Here is a 16,637-nt window from a genome sequence, read left to right on the forward strand (position 1 = left end):
ATAATGAGTTAGTGAAAAATGTCCAGAACTTTGAACTCTACCCTGAGATGTATAAAGGAGAGTCTTTGAGAGTCTTAATCATACTATAATTCTGGTTTGTTATTGCTCCTTAAATAATAATGCTTAGTTTTAAATATCTTTGTTTCAGAACAAGAAAACTTCTAGATACAGTAAATTCTTTTCAAATGTCTTGTTTTAGAATTGGATTTCCATAATTCGACTCTTGCTTACTCCATTTACAGTTAAATATTGCTACTCAAAGTGTGATCCTTGAGCAGCTGTATCCGCATCCTCGGGAACTTGTTAGGAATGCAGAATTTCAGGTTTCATCCAGACTTAACTAAATAAGAACTGCATTTATCCTCAGAGGTGCTTCATTTACAGTAGTCCCTCCTTATTGATAGTGGATACATTCCAAGACCCCCAGTGGATGCCTAAAACCATAGATAGTACCAAACCTTTTATGTACTAAGTTTTTTCTATACATACATACCTATGATAAAGTTTAACTTATGTTAGGTACAGTAAGATATTAACAGCAATAACCAAATATACTATAAAATAAATTAAGTGAATAGTTTCTCTCTCTCAGAATATCTTATTGTACGGCACTCACCCCTTTTGTAATGACGCTATGATTGCAGAAAGCAAAACCTTGGATAAGGGGAGACTACTGTACATGCTAAAGTTTGAAAAGCATAAAGAACTTCTCTTAGTATTCCCATCTGTTTTGTTAAATGTACATGAGAAATATGAGCATTAAATAACATTTAAGTGGTCTGAACAATACTGGCATGTATTAACTCATAAATGTTAGGTTTCACTGTTATTCTCTTAACAAACTCACAAACCTTTTTGATTGGTTGCTTTGGTTCCTTGTTTGGCTGCTGCTTCAGATGTTATCTGTTGCTTCAAGTCTTACTCCCTGGAACTTTACTTACTTTTCTCTTGTGCTTTTTCAACCTTTTAATACTGTACTTTGTCTTTCTTTTTTGCTATGGGCTATATGGCATTCTCTTCAGCCTGCTTCTTCTGCAGAATCATAAAACTGGAAGGGACCTTAGAGATCATCCAGTCCAAACATTTTCTTTTGGTTTTGAGGAAACTGAGGCCCTGAGAAGTTAAGGTATCATGTTGCTATGTTTGCAGTTTACCCATTATACATCTCTAGCAGATCTCCCAGACAAGTTGAAAAGGCTGGAGCAGGAAAGATTTAGTGTGTAAGTTGTTCTTTAAGGCAAAGAAATCGAATATGAGCAAAAATATGAAATGTTTCATTTCCTTTGGAATAAAAAACCTTTTGAAAGAAAATATTATTTATAGGTTGGTGGAAAGGTAGTACTAATTCCTGGGCTAGGAGAGACCGTTGTTCAGAGGAACCTGTGCTTTATTTGAAATTTTTTAAAATTCCACATTTAGTAGCCTCTGGTATTAATACAGTTCTGAAGATTTTAGCAAATTATCAGTTCTTGTTTCTTTTATAGCAATGGTTTAAAATCTGTTTTTTGAGTTAATGAAGTTTTTTTTTCTAGTTCATGAACCAAATGAAAAATAGCTTCGAAAATGACATTTGAATCGTGTTAGATGACTTTTCTTTGAGAACTATATTGAACAAGTGTCATTTCTGTACTTCAGAACCAACCAGAGAGCCTGAGAGCAATCAATAAAATTCAAAATAGGCCCATGCACTAATGCTATAACACTTGTAGGAAAGTTGTTCAGACCTATGCTCATAGTTTTTAAAGCTAATTTTAGGTTCTTTTAACAATTCACTTTGATTTTTTATTTTAAAACCTTAGTAAATTAGAAGCCAGCAATTTAGTATGCCGATAGCGGTATAAACTAGTAAGCATTTTCACTTTCATGCTTCTGTCAGTGCAGTTTCTTCTGCCCCTCTTATCTGGCTAATTTTGTTTCTTAAGCGTCCACCTCAAATATCTTTACTTCTTGTGTATTCCCACAACCCTTCTCCTCTTATTACCCCACCCCCACCCAGAATAATTGTTCCATGGTCTGTGTTTTCATAGTGTTTATAACTCCTAAAACATTGATCATTAATGTTTTTAAAGAATTGATATTGCCCAGGTTAGACTGTGAACTTCTTAACATTAGGGACTAGATTATAGTCATTTTTATATCCCCAAGGCCTTAATACTGCCTGGCACACAGCAAACCTTAGAATTTTTGTCAAATGAAGTACACAGCACAGTTCAGATTAACTGTATTTAGAGCTGTATTTTAAACCAATAAAATGATTGATGATGTGAGAACAAATCTGTTGTTTCTGGTACCATATGTTTGAGGGTAGAAAAACACCTAATTAAAAAATTCATTAATGTTGAAGTGTTACAATAGTGTTTTCAGGAGTATTTCATATGAAAAACTATTCTGGAAGATTGATATTTTGAGAGATCTATGTATCTTGGTATTTCCTATAGCACTATTTCTCAAATTTTCTGGTCTCCAGACCCCTTCATACTCTATTGAAGAGCCAGAGAGCTTTAGTTTTAGGTGGGTTATGTCTACCAATTTATACTGTTAGAAATTAAAACCAAGAAATTTTTAATAACTCATTTAAAATAATAATCTTTGTGCATGTTGACATTTTTGTGGGAAAAAAAGCCATTTATATTAATGAGATGAGAAATTTTAAGAAAAATTTAGTGAGCATTGTTTTATCAGTTTTGCAAAACACTTTAATGGCTGGGTTTTCATATCTGCTTCTGCATTCAGTTTGTTGTAAAATATTGGTTTGTTGAAGTCTGAAGAAAATCTGGCCTTACAAATATTAATTGGAAAAAGGAGTGTTCTACTAGCCTTTCAGATTAATTGTGGATGCTCTTCTTTGATACAACATCAGAAAACAAGGGGTAGTTTTTTAAAGGTTAGTTGTAATGTCAAATATGAAACCATATCTATGAAGTTTTTATACTATTAAAATTCATTGGTCTAGTAGTACTTTGGTTCTTTTACCCATAAGTGATTTTTCTCACTTGTAATCATTAGGAAATATTTGTTCACTGAGTTATGCAGCTTTTCCAAATGTTAACATATTTCATTATGCAATATTTTAAAACCATGTTTTTTTTAAATCATTAATCTCATCAGAAAAGCTTTTAAGTGTTGGGAAGTGATTAAGATGGAGGTGTCAGATAACAAGTTTTCCAAAATTCCTATTTTCAATGAAAGTTCAGATTTTATCATTGGCAAGGAAAACAGCCAGTTGTTTTTATTGAAGTAACAATCTTCTTTATTCATTTTTGAGAAAACATCTATTAGGTACCCACTTTTGGATAATAGATAATCTGATAGTTGTTCTTTCAAGTAAAAAAGTAGCTAACTCAGATCGTAACTCTTAACATTCCCACATGAGATTTTCCTTCAGACAACTGTTATACTTGGTGCACAGGGGAAATGCTTTATGCCTTTATTCTATTCATCACACAGAATATTAAAAAGATGTGATATACTCAACAATTTTAATAAAATGAATAATTTTTATAGCAAATGCTGGCAGTGAATAACACTAGTACTAGTATATTTTGGTGCCACTGCCTTAATTTGTGCTGACTGGAAGTTTTACCCACCTTTACTTCCCCTCCCCCCCAATTTATTGAGATGAAATTCATATAAAAAAACCATTTCAGTAGCACTTAATACATTTACAGTGTTTCACAACTACTGTCTTTATTTAGTTCCAAAATATTTCTATCACTCCAATGTAAAATGCTTTATTCATTAAGCAGTTTCTCATTTCTCTTTCTCCTCTCCCCTCAGCCACTGGTAAGCACCAACCTGCTCTATCTAGATTTATTTCTTCTGGTTATTTCTTATAAATGGAATCATACAATATGTGACCTTCTGTGTCTGGTTTCTTTCTCTTAGCATTTTTTCCAGGTTTATCCATGTTATACCATGTATATCAGTACTTTATTCTTTTTTATAGCTAAATAATATAATATTCTACTTCATGAATATACAACAATTTATTTACCCTTTCATTCATTGATGAACATTTGGGCTATTTCCATTTTTTGGCTACCACGAATAGTGCTGTTAATGAACGTGCATGTACATGTACTTATTTTGAGTACTTATTTCCAATTCTTTGGGTATTGACCCTAGGAGTAATATTGCAGGGGCCCACTGTTGCTCGTGCACCATCAATTCAAATGTCAACACGGTGAAAAAGGCAAATTATATCTTAATATTATAAAAAAAGTTTTGATCTCGTGGATTCCCTAAACGTATCTGGGAGATCCACAGGGATGTGCAGACCAGACTTTGAAATCCTCTGTCCTATAGATTCCAAAGTTGATTATGTATGAATGTGACTTATTCTATTAAGGCTCGCACCAATTAATCACAGTGGATAACCCTTAAAACTACACCATCAGATGTGTTTTATATTCCCACTTTAAAAATGGGGAAGTTAACATTTAGGGAGTATAAATGATCTGTTCATCATTACTTAATTCAAGTGAAAGAACTGGATACCAAATTCAGGTTTTCTTATTTTGAGGCTGGTGTTAACTATTTAACAATTCTTCAGGTAAATTAAACAACAGGGGAGAGGGTTGTTTGGGGGAGCGATGTAGTTTCTGAAGAAATTATAACTGTGGTAAAGTATTTAATGGTGCCCTTCTCATTTGTTTTCAGAGACATTTTAAATCTAAAGGATGTGATCAGTATCCAGCTGGAAGATAGCACCTCTAGCAAAAATTTTTGCAGCCAATCTTGTCTCTCATCATATGAAGAAAAAAGAAAACTATTTGTTACTATATATACTAACAGCATTTTAACCAAATGCAGCATGTGTCAGAAAACCGCTCTTGTAAGTTATTTATTTATTTATTTATTTTTGCCTTTAGGGGCTCTGATTCTGCTTAAATATCAAAACTTTTACTGAATCTTTATTTTTTATCCTAGATTCAATACGAAGTAAAATACCAGAACATGAAACATAATCTTTGCAGTAATGCTTGTTTTTCAAAGTTTCACTCTGCTAACAACCTCATCATGAACTGTTGTGAGAACTGTGGAGCTTACTGTTACACTAGCTCTAATCTGTTCCATATACTTCAGATGGAAGGACAGTCTCGTTACTTAAATAGTTCAAAGAGTATTATGGCATATAAGCAGGTATGAATAAAGGTCTGTTGTCCGAAGTGAGGACCACTCCATTTGAATTTGACTGTTTGACTGCATAGGACTCAAGAAAGATGAATTCCTTCCATTAATTGGCTTGTGAATCATTCCATTTTAGGAAAAGGAGGGGATATAGATTTTAGTACCATTGAGGATAGTTGGTAAGATGATGGAGATGAAATAAAATACTTCTGACAGTTCCTTCTTAACAGTTCGTCCTGCTATGTGGCCCAGTTCCTAACAGGCCACAGACTGATACTAGCCATAGCTCAGTAGTTGGGGACCTGTTGTAACATATGTTAAGCACCCTTTTCCGGCTTCTCCTTAGCACCTGAGTTGATGCCCAAACAGGCATTGAGAAAAGACCTATAATTATAAGACTCTTGTTTATTATTTATAAAGTTGGGTTTGATTGCCTGGGATGATGAATGTCATCTATGACCACTTCATTGCTTACATATGTATTATTGCTATTAGTATATCTGACTAATACAAAGATACCTAATAAGTGACTGATTTCCTGCATTATGGTCATTGCAATCCATGATGCAATTTTTCTGGTTTTTAAAAAAGTGAAAAAAATGTAGCTTCATTGTCATTATTTGTAGAGCTGTGTTAGTGCGTATATTTTTATAATGTTAATTTATCATATACCAGGAATATGAATATTATTTTAATCTCCAACAGAAACCAGGCAAAACACTGACATCTGGTCTTTGCAAATCGTTGAAGTCCTCAGATGAAATGATTGAGATTACCAGTGACTTGGGGAAGACAGAACTTTTCTGCTCTGTTCATTGTTTCTCTGTTTATAGTAAAACTAAGATGGGATCTTCTACAGGTAATATTTATTTAGTAGTTATCTGAGGTTTAGTAATTATTGAAAAATATTACTGCTTCCTTTAATTTATAACCTTGATTCATTACCAGATTAAACTGACTTAAAAGTCAAAACCATTCAAAGCTTATTGCAAAGTAATGGTTTCCAGTATTTTTGTATAAAAGGAAGGCTATTTCACTACCAGAGATTTGATTTCTATTTATAAAGATGTATTATAGAATATAGAATTTTTTACTTACCTCTGCCTTGTAAAAACAAGGCTATTAACATTTTTCACATGAAGTAGAGCTAGTTGGAAATACTTTGGAAAAGCACAGATAATCCAGGGCCAACTGTGTATTCCATCCAAGAGCCACATGTATATAAGACTGGTGCTATTTACATACACAGTGAAGTGAATGATGCTCCTGGGCTTTGTATATCTTGCATACTGGCTTACAGAAATCACTGGAGTACTAGCTTAGACAATAACCTAGTTCCATTCATGTTGAGGTTATGAATCCTGGAAGAGTTAGAAACAACACCCAATAGGAGGCTCTTTTCTGTTCTTTGGTAATTTCACAGAAAAGATTTGCTTGAAATTTCAAGTAAATAGTATAAAAACAAATTGCAAAGGTTAAGAGATATACAATGATAGGAAATGTAAATTATCAGTTTAATGTTGTTATAAACGTTATATTAAAGAACCTGGCTATGCCTAAGCCCTAATAAAAATTACTCAAGTACCCAGCAAAACTTAAAGCTATTAGATGTTTGCATTGTTCATTGAAATACTTACTATTAAAAAGTGTTTTCTGATTGATTCTTCCTGGTTTATAAGAAATCTTTTTATTTTTATCAGTAAATGTTTCCATGGTGCAAGATACTTCACCAGAGCTCCTTTCTCCAAAGAAAGATACAACTCCAGTTATAAGCAATATAGTGTCATTAGCAGATACTCATGTGGCCCTGCCCATCATGAACTCTGATGTCTTACAAGGTAAAAATTGATGTGAAAATATTTGATGTATATACTGTTTTGCCATACTTGATGAATCTGTCTGTAGTCTGTTTTCTCTTTGTTGCCTGATATCAAAGAATTATAGTTTATGATGCTATTTTATAGATTATGGTATAAGGTCTTGAATTTATGCTTTATTTTATCAGGTACAGTTTCTTCAGTAACAGCAAATGTCATTGCAGATGTAAGTTTGAAACTTTAAAAATATATGGTGTGCTTGTGTGTATGTGTATCTGAGTATATTAATTCCTGTTTTGATCCTAGAGCTCAAAAAAGTAAAGCAATAAATACCTTTTTATGTTTACATTGTTTCTCAAATCTTAAGTTTGACTTGAAATCATTGATAAGAATATTTAAATAGAAGTATTATTAATTATAGTTTTTCCTCTGGACTATTTTCTTAATATTTATTATGCAGTTCTCACCTGAACAATGTAAATTATTTTTATTATAATTATATACCAAAAGATCCTCTAAACAATTAATGCTGAATCTAGAGTGCAAATAAATAAGTTAATAATTATTAATATTTCCCCTAATGGAGCTCATACTGTAACTCACTCGTTTACTCTCTTGTGTTACTAGATGTGTCTGATATTTTAATTGACTATTTCAAAATTGTTAAAACAACTGTTATCATTTTCTCCTAAAGATTTCTAAGGGTTTACCCAGTGAGTCAAGTAGTGGTGTTGCTAATAACAGTGTGGAACAGCCAAGCCTTTCACCATCTTCATCAGTAATTGGTCAGCATACAGTTGGCTCCAGTACAGAAGTACAAAAAGATCAAGCATCAAACCAAGATACTACATGCAATCTGAAATCTATGAAAATAACTGATGGACTAAATCACCCAAAATTTACATCCAAAGTACAAAAAGTTAAAGGTAAATCACGAAGTATTAAAAAATTTTGGTGTTCAAATTTTCAGCAGTTAGAAAACAGTGTTACAAAGGATGTGACATTCTGTTATTCATGCCAGTTGTTTTGCCAAAAAAATTTTAGCTATGAAAGAGAATCATTTGCAACCCAAGGAGTTTCTAATTGGAAAAAAACTCTGGAAAAATTCAGAAAGCATGAAAAAAGTAAAATGCATTTGAAGTCATTGCAATTTTGGAGGGATTACCAGTTTTGTGATGAAGCCGTCAATGAGAATTTATCTGTTCGTTCAAAACAGATTGAAGGAAATAAAAAGTTCCTAAAGCTTATAATTGAAAATATTTTATTTCTTGGGAAGCAGTGTTTACCCTTAAGAGAAAACGACCAGTCTGTTTCATCTGTGAATAAAGGCAATTTTTTAGAATTGTTAGAAATCAGAGCAAAAGATAAAGGCGAAGAAATATTTCAACTTATGAATTCACAAGTTGACTTCTATAATAGTACACAAATTCAAAATGATATTATTGAAACAATAAAGACTGAAATGTTGCAAGATATTGTGAACGAGATCAATTACTCCTCAGCTTTTTCAATAATATGTGATGAGGCAACTTATAGTGCCTCTAAAGAACAGCTTTCAATTTGTGTGAGATACTCACAAAAAACACCAAAGGCTATCTTAATTAAAGAAAGATTCTTGGGTTTCATAGCTATTGAAGAGATGACTGGGACCAACTTACACAGGACTATCACAACTTACTTGCAGCAAATTGGAGTTGATTTGAGTAAAATACGAGGCCAGGCCTATGACAGTACCACTAATTTGAGGGTAAAATTTAACAAAACTGCAGAAGAATTCAAGAAGGAAGAGCCAAGAGCTTTATACACACATTGTTATGCACATTTTTTGGATTTAGCTGTTATTAGGTTTTGTAAAGAAGTAAAAGAACTCCGAAGTACTCTAAATATTCTCAATTCTTTATTCAACACTATTCATATGTCTGGGGAAATGTCTGCAAATTTTCAAAAGGTTTGTAAGCTAAGTCAAAACAAAACATGCAAAAAACATACATCACAATCATGTTGGACAGTCCATGATCATACATTACTATCTGTGATCGAGGATCTTCCAGAGATTATTGAAACACTGGAAGTTGTATCAAGCCATTCTTCAAACACAAGTTTGGCTGATGAATTGAGTGATTTGTTGACATTGGTTTCCAAATTTGAATTTATCTTTTGTTTGAAATTTCTTTATCGAATACTAAGTGTTATAGGAATTCTTTCCAAAGAGCTTCAGAGTGAAACCATAGACATTTTTTCTTTGTCTTCAAAAATAGAAGCAATTTTGGAATGTTTATCATCTGAAAGAAATGATGTATATTTCAAGACTATCTGGGATGGAGCAGAGGAAATATGTCAAAAAATAACCTGTAAAGGTTTTGAAGTTGAAAGACCTTCCTTTCAGAAGAGAAGAAAAATACAGAAAACAATAGATGTTGGCAATTCAGACAGTATGTTTTTTCCTACCTCAGTAGAAGAACAATATAAAATTAATATTTATTACCAAGCGTTAGATACTATATTACAAAATTTAAAATTATGTTTTTCAGAGTTTGATTATTGCAAAATGAAGCAAATTTCAGAATTATTATTTAAATGGAATGGACCATTAAATGAAGCAACAGCCAGACATGTCCAAGAATTCTATAAGCTTGATGCAGACATCATTCCAGAACTTAGATTTTATCGGCAATATGCAAAGCTCAACTTTGTCATAGATAATGATCATATCAATTTCATCAATCTGGGCTATTTGTTTATTCAGCATGGTCTTCACAATAATATTCCTTGCATATCAGAGCTATTATATATTGCTCTGTCTTGGCCAATTACTTTAGCAAATGTTGAAAACTCATTTTCTATACTGTCTCGTCTTAAAACTTACTTATGTCATACCATGGGGCAAGAGAAACTCAGTGGCTTGGCCCTAATGGCTATTGAGCAGGAATTGGTAAATAAACTGATGGAGCCTGAAAGACTCAATGGAATTGTGGAAAAGTTTATCCATCAGATGAAAGAAATATAATACTTGCTAATTTGAATTTCCCTGAATTTTGTATTTCTGTTGTGTTTATTTCAAATTTAGTTTCTTGATCCTTTTTGTATAACTCCATAAGATTTAATTGTATGGATGTACCATAAAATATTGTAACAGTCCCACTGATAAACATTTTGATTCTTATCTTTTGCTAATATAATGCTGTAATATGACCTTATACACAGGTCATATTACACATCAGTTAGTTACTGCAAGATAAAATTTTAAATGAAAATTACTAGGTAAAAAGATTTGTGCATTATTATTATTTTTTATATTGACAAATTGGTTTCTCCAAGGATTATGCCAATTTACAGTCCCACCAACAATGTGAGAGTGCCTAGTCAAATCTTTATAAAGCAGTTTTATCAAACATTTTGATCTTTGCCAATGTTAGTTGGTATTTTAATCTCTATGGAGATTAAATGAGTGGAATTTTGTATTTTTACTTAAGAATAAGGTTGGATATCTGCTTGAGCCATTCGTAGATCCTTTTTTTGTGAACTAACATTTAAACATTAAATATTGCCGTTTTTGATTGATACAGTAGCTGGATGACACAATAGGAACTCTTAATCTACTTTATGAAAATGACTATTTTTCAAGTAACCTCAAAAGAAAGGACTTTTTCTTTCTCTATGCTTTACAAAAGTTTAGATGAAGAAAATCTGTTATTCAAAGACCTGAAAGAATTTAGTAGTAGATATAGCTGGGCCTGGAATTTTTTTTCTCTTTTTGGAGGAATATTACTCTGCTGCTTTCCCTTGCTGTTACATCAACTTTTTAGAATTCGTAATTTTTCTAGAAAGAGCATCCATTTAATTAAGGCTTTATTTCAAATGTATTTGCTTAAGAGTTGTAGAAAGTATTCTCTTAATTCTGTATACCTATACTTCGTTAATCTTCTATACAGTTTTCTTGATTATGCCAACTAGTGGTTTGTTTTTCATACAGTCTTAGATCGACTTACCCTACTTTTAAAATTATGGTTGACTTTAACATAAAAATACAAAGGATATAACAAGTAATAGTCTTATTAAGTCCTAACATTTTGCAATGCTTCAGATTTTTATTTCAGAAATAAAATATTATAGCTCAAGTTAAAGCTCCCTTGCAAATCTTTTCCTGGTAACATTTCTATTTTCCCCAGAGGCAATGATTATTTGGTGTACATCATTCCATGTATATATATAATTTTATACTTAGTACATACCCTTGTTTATAAACTTTACATAAAACTTTATAATTTGCATTGTACATGCCTTTCTGCAGTTTGCTTTTTTCAATGTTTTTGAGATGTTTGAATGTCTAGTTCATTTAACTGCTGAGTAATACATTAGAGTATACAAGTTCATGCTTTCTCTATTTACATGGATATTTTCTGTTGTCTGATTTTACACTTTTATAATACTCTAGTGGTCATTTTTGAATGTGGTATGCAGTTGTACAGTCAACAAATATTTACTGAGCAAGTCACTGTATACCAGACGCTATTCAAGCTGCTGGATATCCAGCAGATAAGGTCCTGATTCCAATGAAACTTAGCTTTCTAATGTGGAAATCTAAGAAGCATACTAGACGTTGCTTACCAACTCTTTTCATGTAAGATGATAATACAGAATATTTGTATGCCATACTATGATAAAAGATTAAGCTTTGGGAACTGTGGCCATTTAAAGGCCTTATCCAACTACCCACCTCTGGCACACCAGTTGCTAAGGTCTGCTCTAGAGTGCTTATTTAGAAGTGGACTTGATGAGTGAGGGTTATATGCATCTTTTACTTCCTCACAGTTATACCGCTTTGACATTCCCACCAACAGCATCTGAGTGTTTCTGTTGTTCCACATCTTTGCCAACTTTGTCATTTTACTCTTTATTAAAAATTTATACTTTTATTTTTAAAAAAACTACAGAAGGCAGGTAATCTCTAGTACTGAATGCTTATTGCATATATTTTCATTCTTTTGTAATGAATATGCCTAACACTATGAACTTTCCTCTGAAGTCACCTTGGGTCTACTTTGTTTTTTTTCTCATTTTCATTATTTTCTAGTCACTTATAATGCAATTGTCTTGTCATGAAAGTAAGTTAATTTCAAGAGGCTGAGTTTTTTTCCCAAAAATGTTTTGGTTTATAATTTTTAAAAATCTAAAAAGCTAGTAATTTAAGACCTAGACCTGAAAAAGGAAACAAAAAAATAAAACCACATTAAAACAGCTATCTTTGTAACCTAGTACTTTTCTGTACTTTATTATTTTATAGAAGAAATGAAGACAGAGGTTATGTGTAAAACAAATAGTAAATGGTAAATCTAGAATTTGTGCCCAGGCAATGACTCCAAAGCCCATGCTCTCAGTCACTCTGCTCTGCTACTTCTTATACAAACATATTAGTTATTCCTAAATGTAAGACTGTCTACCAGAAATACATTAAAAATAGGAGACAGCAGAAATAACTAGTTTTTTAATCTCCTTAGGCTACCTCCATAAAAGAACCCATGCATGGCATCTACAACAAACCTTGGTGACAAAGTAATCCCCACAATCTCAAAATAAGTTTAGGAAGTGACAAACTGAAAAGGAAGTATAAGATTTGAATGGTACCAGCTACCTGTATAAAAGGTCGTGGAGGGAAAACAACAGAGTGTCTCTGACGGCCTTGAGAATAGGAGATTCCTCAAAATCAACAGGTTTCCATTGGAAGGCATACAGGCCAATTTGCAAGTGAGTTTATCTAAAGATGTTAGTATAGACGGGATCCTAATGAACTCTGGAAACTAACCTGCTTCATTCCAAAACAATCCATTTAAGGAGCAACTGCTAGCTGTAGATACCAAATTGAGCAGGACAGGGATAAAGTGGAGGATTGAAGCAAAGGAAACAGCTTAGTACTAGGTCATAACTTTTGGTCATTTCGTAAAAATGGGATTTCATGAAACTTGAGGCTAGAAAAGTTATTCTGTCCCTTTTCCTCCCTCCTAAAAAGAAAATGCATTTAACATTAAAACTGAGAAATAGAATTGAAATCATAAAAAATTTTAAAACTAGAACAGAGAAAATCCTTACAGAACATAAAAATTAACCTGTTTCAAACCAAGCTAAATGAAAGAAAATAATAAAAGCTATAAAAATCTAAATCAGATGAGTAAAGATTTGAAGTGACAAGAATTCGGGAAAGCATTAGAAATTGAAAATCACTTTGAAAACTAGAAGGAACTCAAAAGTAAAATAATTGATGGAAAAAGTTTTAAATCAAGACTTTAAAATGATTTGAGATTATAGAACACCCAATATATCCATATAAAATAAATCCTCAAATAATTCCAAAGCAATGGAAAATAACACTAAAAACTACATAGTCCTTGTGGTATGACCACGGCTTTAAAGTCACCATCCAATGATTTTTGTCTTGATGAAAAATCCTTGGTTCCAAACCATTAGGTAACTGGAGAGCTGGCCTCCCTAAGATACAAGTAAAATATAAATTCTCAAATACTATTGACATGGGCAAAGTGTTTTTCTACTGCTCAGTTCAAAAACCCTTTTCTTGGACACACTGGCTTTCCCTTGTTTTCAATGTAAGGCTGATTTCCAGTTTGTTGGGATTACTCACTTCTACAGCCATCTGTCATGTCTTCTCCACCACAGGCTGAGTGGAACATTCTCCAAATTCCCTTTTCCTTTTAGGAATTGAGATATCTGATCACTTTGTGGAAACAATGTCAATGTTCCAGCCACCTCAACTGAGTCATCAGATATGAGTGAAATAACCATCTTGGACAATATCATCCACTCCAACAGTCTAGAAGCCTCCATTCTGCCTAGCTGAGACCAGCTGACCCTCAACACCATAATCTGCCCTAAGCCACTGAGTTCTGGGGTGGTTTGTTATGAAGCATTAGATAACTTGCTGTGCTGAAAGTGGGTCACAGTGGGCAAGGAATAAGACAAGTTAGGAGACATTTTAATAGTCTAGGTGATTTCAGTACCTCCTGTTCAAGCGGTTTGCAAGAACAAGGAAAAAACTCTTAGGATAAAGATAAAAATCCATAATGGCCTACAAGGCCTTTCATGATCTAACTTCTGCCTACTGCTCTGGCCTCTTAATATTATACCCATTGCCTCGTTTTAAAAATTTTTTGAAATGTAATTCACATACAAATTAACAGTTTTTAGTGTATTCAGATATATATAGCTGTTACCAATTTTAGATTTTCATTACCTCAAAAAGAAACCCATTTAGCATTTACACCCCATTCTCCCATCTTAACCACTTTGTACATTTCCCTGAACATTTCCTATAAATAGAATCATATATGTGGCCTTTTGTGAGTGGGTTCACTTAGCATGTTTTGAAAGTTTATCTGTGTTGACTTCGTTTCTTTTTATGGTTAATATTCCATTGTTTGGATATACCAAAATTTATCCATCCATCCATCAACAGCCATGTTTCCACCTTTTCATTATAACACTATAAACGTTCACATACAAATTTTGTGCAAACATGTTTGTTTCTCAAGAATTGGAATTAATGAGTTATAGGATAATTGAGAAACTACTAGCATTTTTTATGGTGGCTGTACCATTTTACATTCCCACCAGGAGTCTGTGAGAATTCCAGTTTTTCCATATCCTTGGCCAACAGTTTATAGAAATTGTAGTGAGTATAAAGTAGTTTTCTTTTATCCCCGCCCCCGGCCTTACTCAGGTATAATTAAATTGTAAGATATTTAAAGTGTACATTGTGATTTGATATAGTCACATGCCACTTTAAAAGGGATATTCTAAGAAATGCATCATTTGTCCAGTCCACTGTGCAAACATCAGAGTGCACTCACACAAACCTAGGCAGTATAGCCCACAAGACAACTAGGCTATAACCCTGGTACAGCATGTTAGTGTATAAAACACAAGGGTAAAAAAAATCAAGCACAAGAGAAAATGAGGCATTTGACAGTAAACGAGATGAGGCTGTTTCTGGTGTAACATGGCATATTGCCTGAGAGCACTTTTAAGTATACTCTAAAATAATAGTAAATACATAACCAGTTAACAGGAAATTACCAAGTATTTTATAACATGCATAATTGTATGTGCTGTTATACAACTGGCAGCATAGGTTTATACCAGCATCACTGCTAACAGGTGCATTGCACATTATAAGGACATCACTAGATAGCAATTTTTCAGCTCCACTAATTTTATGGGACCATGGAATGTATATGCAGTCCAGTCCACACTGACAAACATCAGCACATGACTATATACATTCTGAAATGTATACATTTTTGAGAACATTTCTTAGTTTCAATGTACTGTTCCTAACTATAGTCACTAGATTTTAGATCCTCAGACCTTATTCATCTTTACTAAAGTGGTGTCCCATGGTTTTGATTTGCAATTCCCTATTGACCATGTCAAACATCTTTTCATGTGCTTCTTAGCTACTTGTCTATATTTTTTCCAAAGAATTGGTTGTCATATATTCTGTATAAAAGCCCCTAATCAGATAACCAATTCACAAATCCTGTGGGTTTTCTTCACTTAATGGTGTCCTTGGAAGCATAAAGTTTTTAATGTTGCTAAGTCCAATTTACGTATTTGTTCTTGTTGCGTGTGTTTTTGGTTTCGTATCTAAGAATCCTTTGCCAAATTTAAGGTCATGAAAATTTACCCATTTCCCAAGTTTTAGTTTTCATTGCTACATTTAGTTGCTTTTTTAAGTCAATTTTGCATATGGTGTAAGGTAAGGGGCCCTGTGAATCTTATGAGCTCAGTTTTAAGGAAGCTGGGGTCATGTATCTATAAAACAGTTTGGGGAATGCTATGTTAAGTTTTTCAATCCATAAACATGAGATCTTTTCCCATTTGGATATTCATAATTCCAAGTGTTTTTTACTTCTAACCTTAGTTATTTCTAAGGGCTCCCTCTTACTTCAGGCATTGTTCAGTGGAACTCAACCCATTTTTGGTGCAAAACATTACATGTTTTAGTCACTTGTTAAAATCTTTTGAGCTTTTTCATGTTTTAAGTTCTGAGATTCTTATGCTTGCTTTTCCCCAACCTTGTCTCCACACTTAATGACATTATCAGGTATTGTGCCTAATACTTAAATTACCAATTAATCAACATACAACCCCATTAGGCAGGAATTCTTTCTTAACCCTGTTTAATATTTGAGGTTAAGTAACTTGTTAAAACTAAAAGGTCTCTCCCAGAGTTTCCAATCCCTTCAATACTAAGGTTCTATTACTAATTTTCCCTTAAGAGCTATACATATGGTCTCTAAAGCTTATCAAAATTATGATCCAATTAAAAAAGGTAGCATGCTCATTTTACCAGTGAACAAACCACTACTTGAGTAACTCATCAGATAATGTAGCAGGGCGAATTGCAAAGTACTTGAACTCAAGTAGTTAAGACCCCATTATGCCCTTAAACCACTGTATGTATTATACTGCAGATTGTTTTTGCCTTGAGATACATAAAGCTTCAGATCCTAACTTGGCAATTAGAAAGAAGATAAAGTTGAATGAAGACATGGAAGTCAATAAGATTTCTTGATTTAGGATGACTGGCCCCCCTAGCATTTAAAAAAAATATGGCTACCACAGATAAACAGAATGACTGGTCTCATGCCTTGGCATACACACAGTTCAAAGCAAATT

The 16,637-nt window shown here is 33.0% G+C and overlaps 1 protein-coding gene across 2 annotated transcripts in view; it reads left to right on the forward strand.

The window, feature by feature from the left end:
• ZMYM1 (zinc finger MYM-type containing 1) overlaps nucleotides 1–15,933 on the forward strand; it is a 28,167-nt gene extending 12,234 nt beyond the window's left edge. The window contains exons 2-8 of one of the 2 annotated variants that reach the window (XM_016147280.2): nucleotides 2,734–2,884; nucleotides 4,660–4,834; nucleotides 4,930–5,142; nucleotides 5,836–5,989; nucleotides 6,831–6,968; nucleotides 7,136–7,173; nucleotides 7,642–15,933. In XM_016147280.2, the coding sequence (XP_016002766.1) occupies nucleotides 4,814–4,834; nucleotides 4,930–5,142; nucleotides 5,836–5,989; nucleotides 6,831–6,968; nucleotides 7,136–7,173; nucleotides 7,642–9,954 (2,877 nt within the window). In that variant the 5' untranslated portion in view covers nucleotides 2,734–2,884; nucleotides 4,660–4,813 and the 3' untranslated portion in view covers nucleotides 9,955–15,933. The remainder of the gene's footprint in view (nucleotides 1–2,733; nucleotides 2,885–4,659; nucleotides 4,835–4,929; nucleotides 5,143–5,835; nucleotides 5,990–6,830; nucleotides 6,969–7,135; nucleotides 7,174–7,641) is intronic. The other variant, XM_016147279.2, reaches the window with a different exon arrangement.
• Nucleotides 15,934–16,637: the final 704 nt, after the last annotated feature.

The sequence above is a fragment of the Rousettus aegyptiacus genome, unplaced genomic scaffold (assembly GCF_014176215.1).
Source record: "Rousettus aegyptiacus isolate mRouAeg1 unplaced genomic scaffold, mRouAeg1.p scaffold_m13_p_1, whole genome shotgun sequence".
In the NCBI taxonomy this organism is placed as follows: Eukaryota; Metazoa; Chordata; class Mammalia; order Chiroptera; family Pteropodidae; genus Rousettus; species Rousettus aegyptiacus.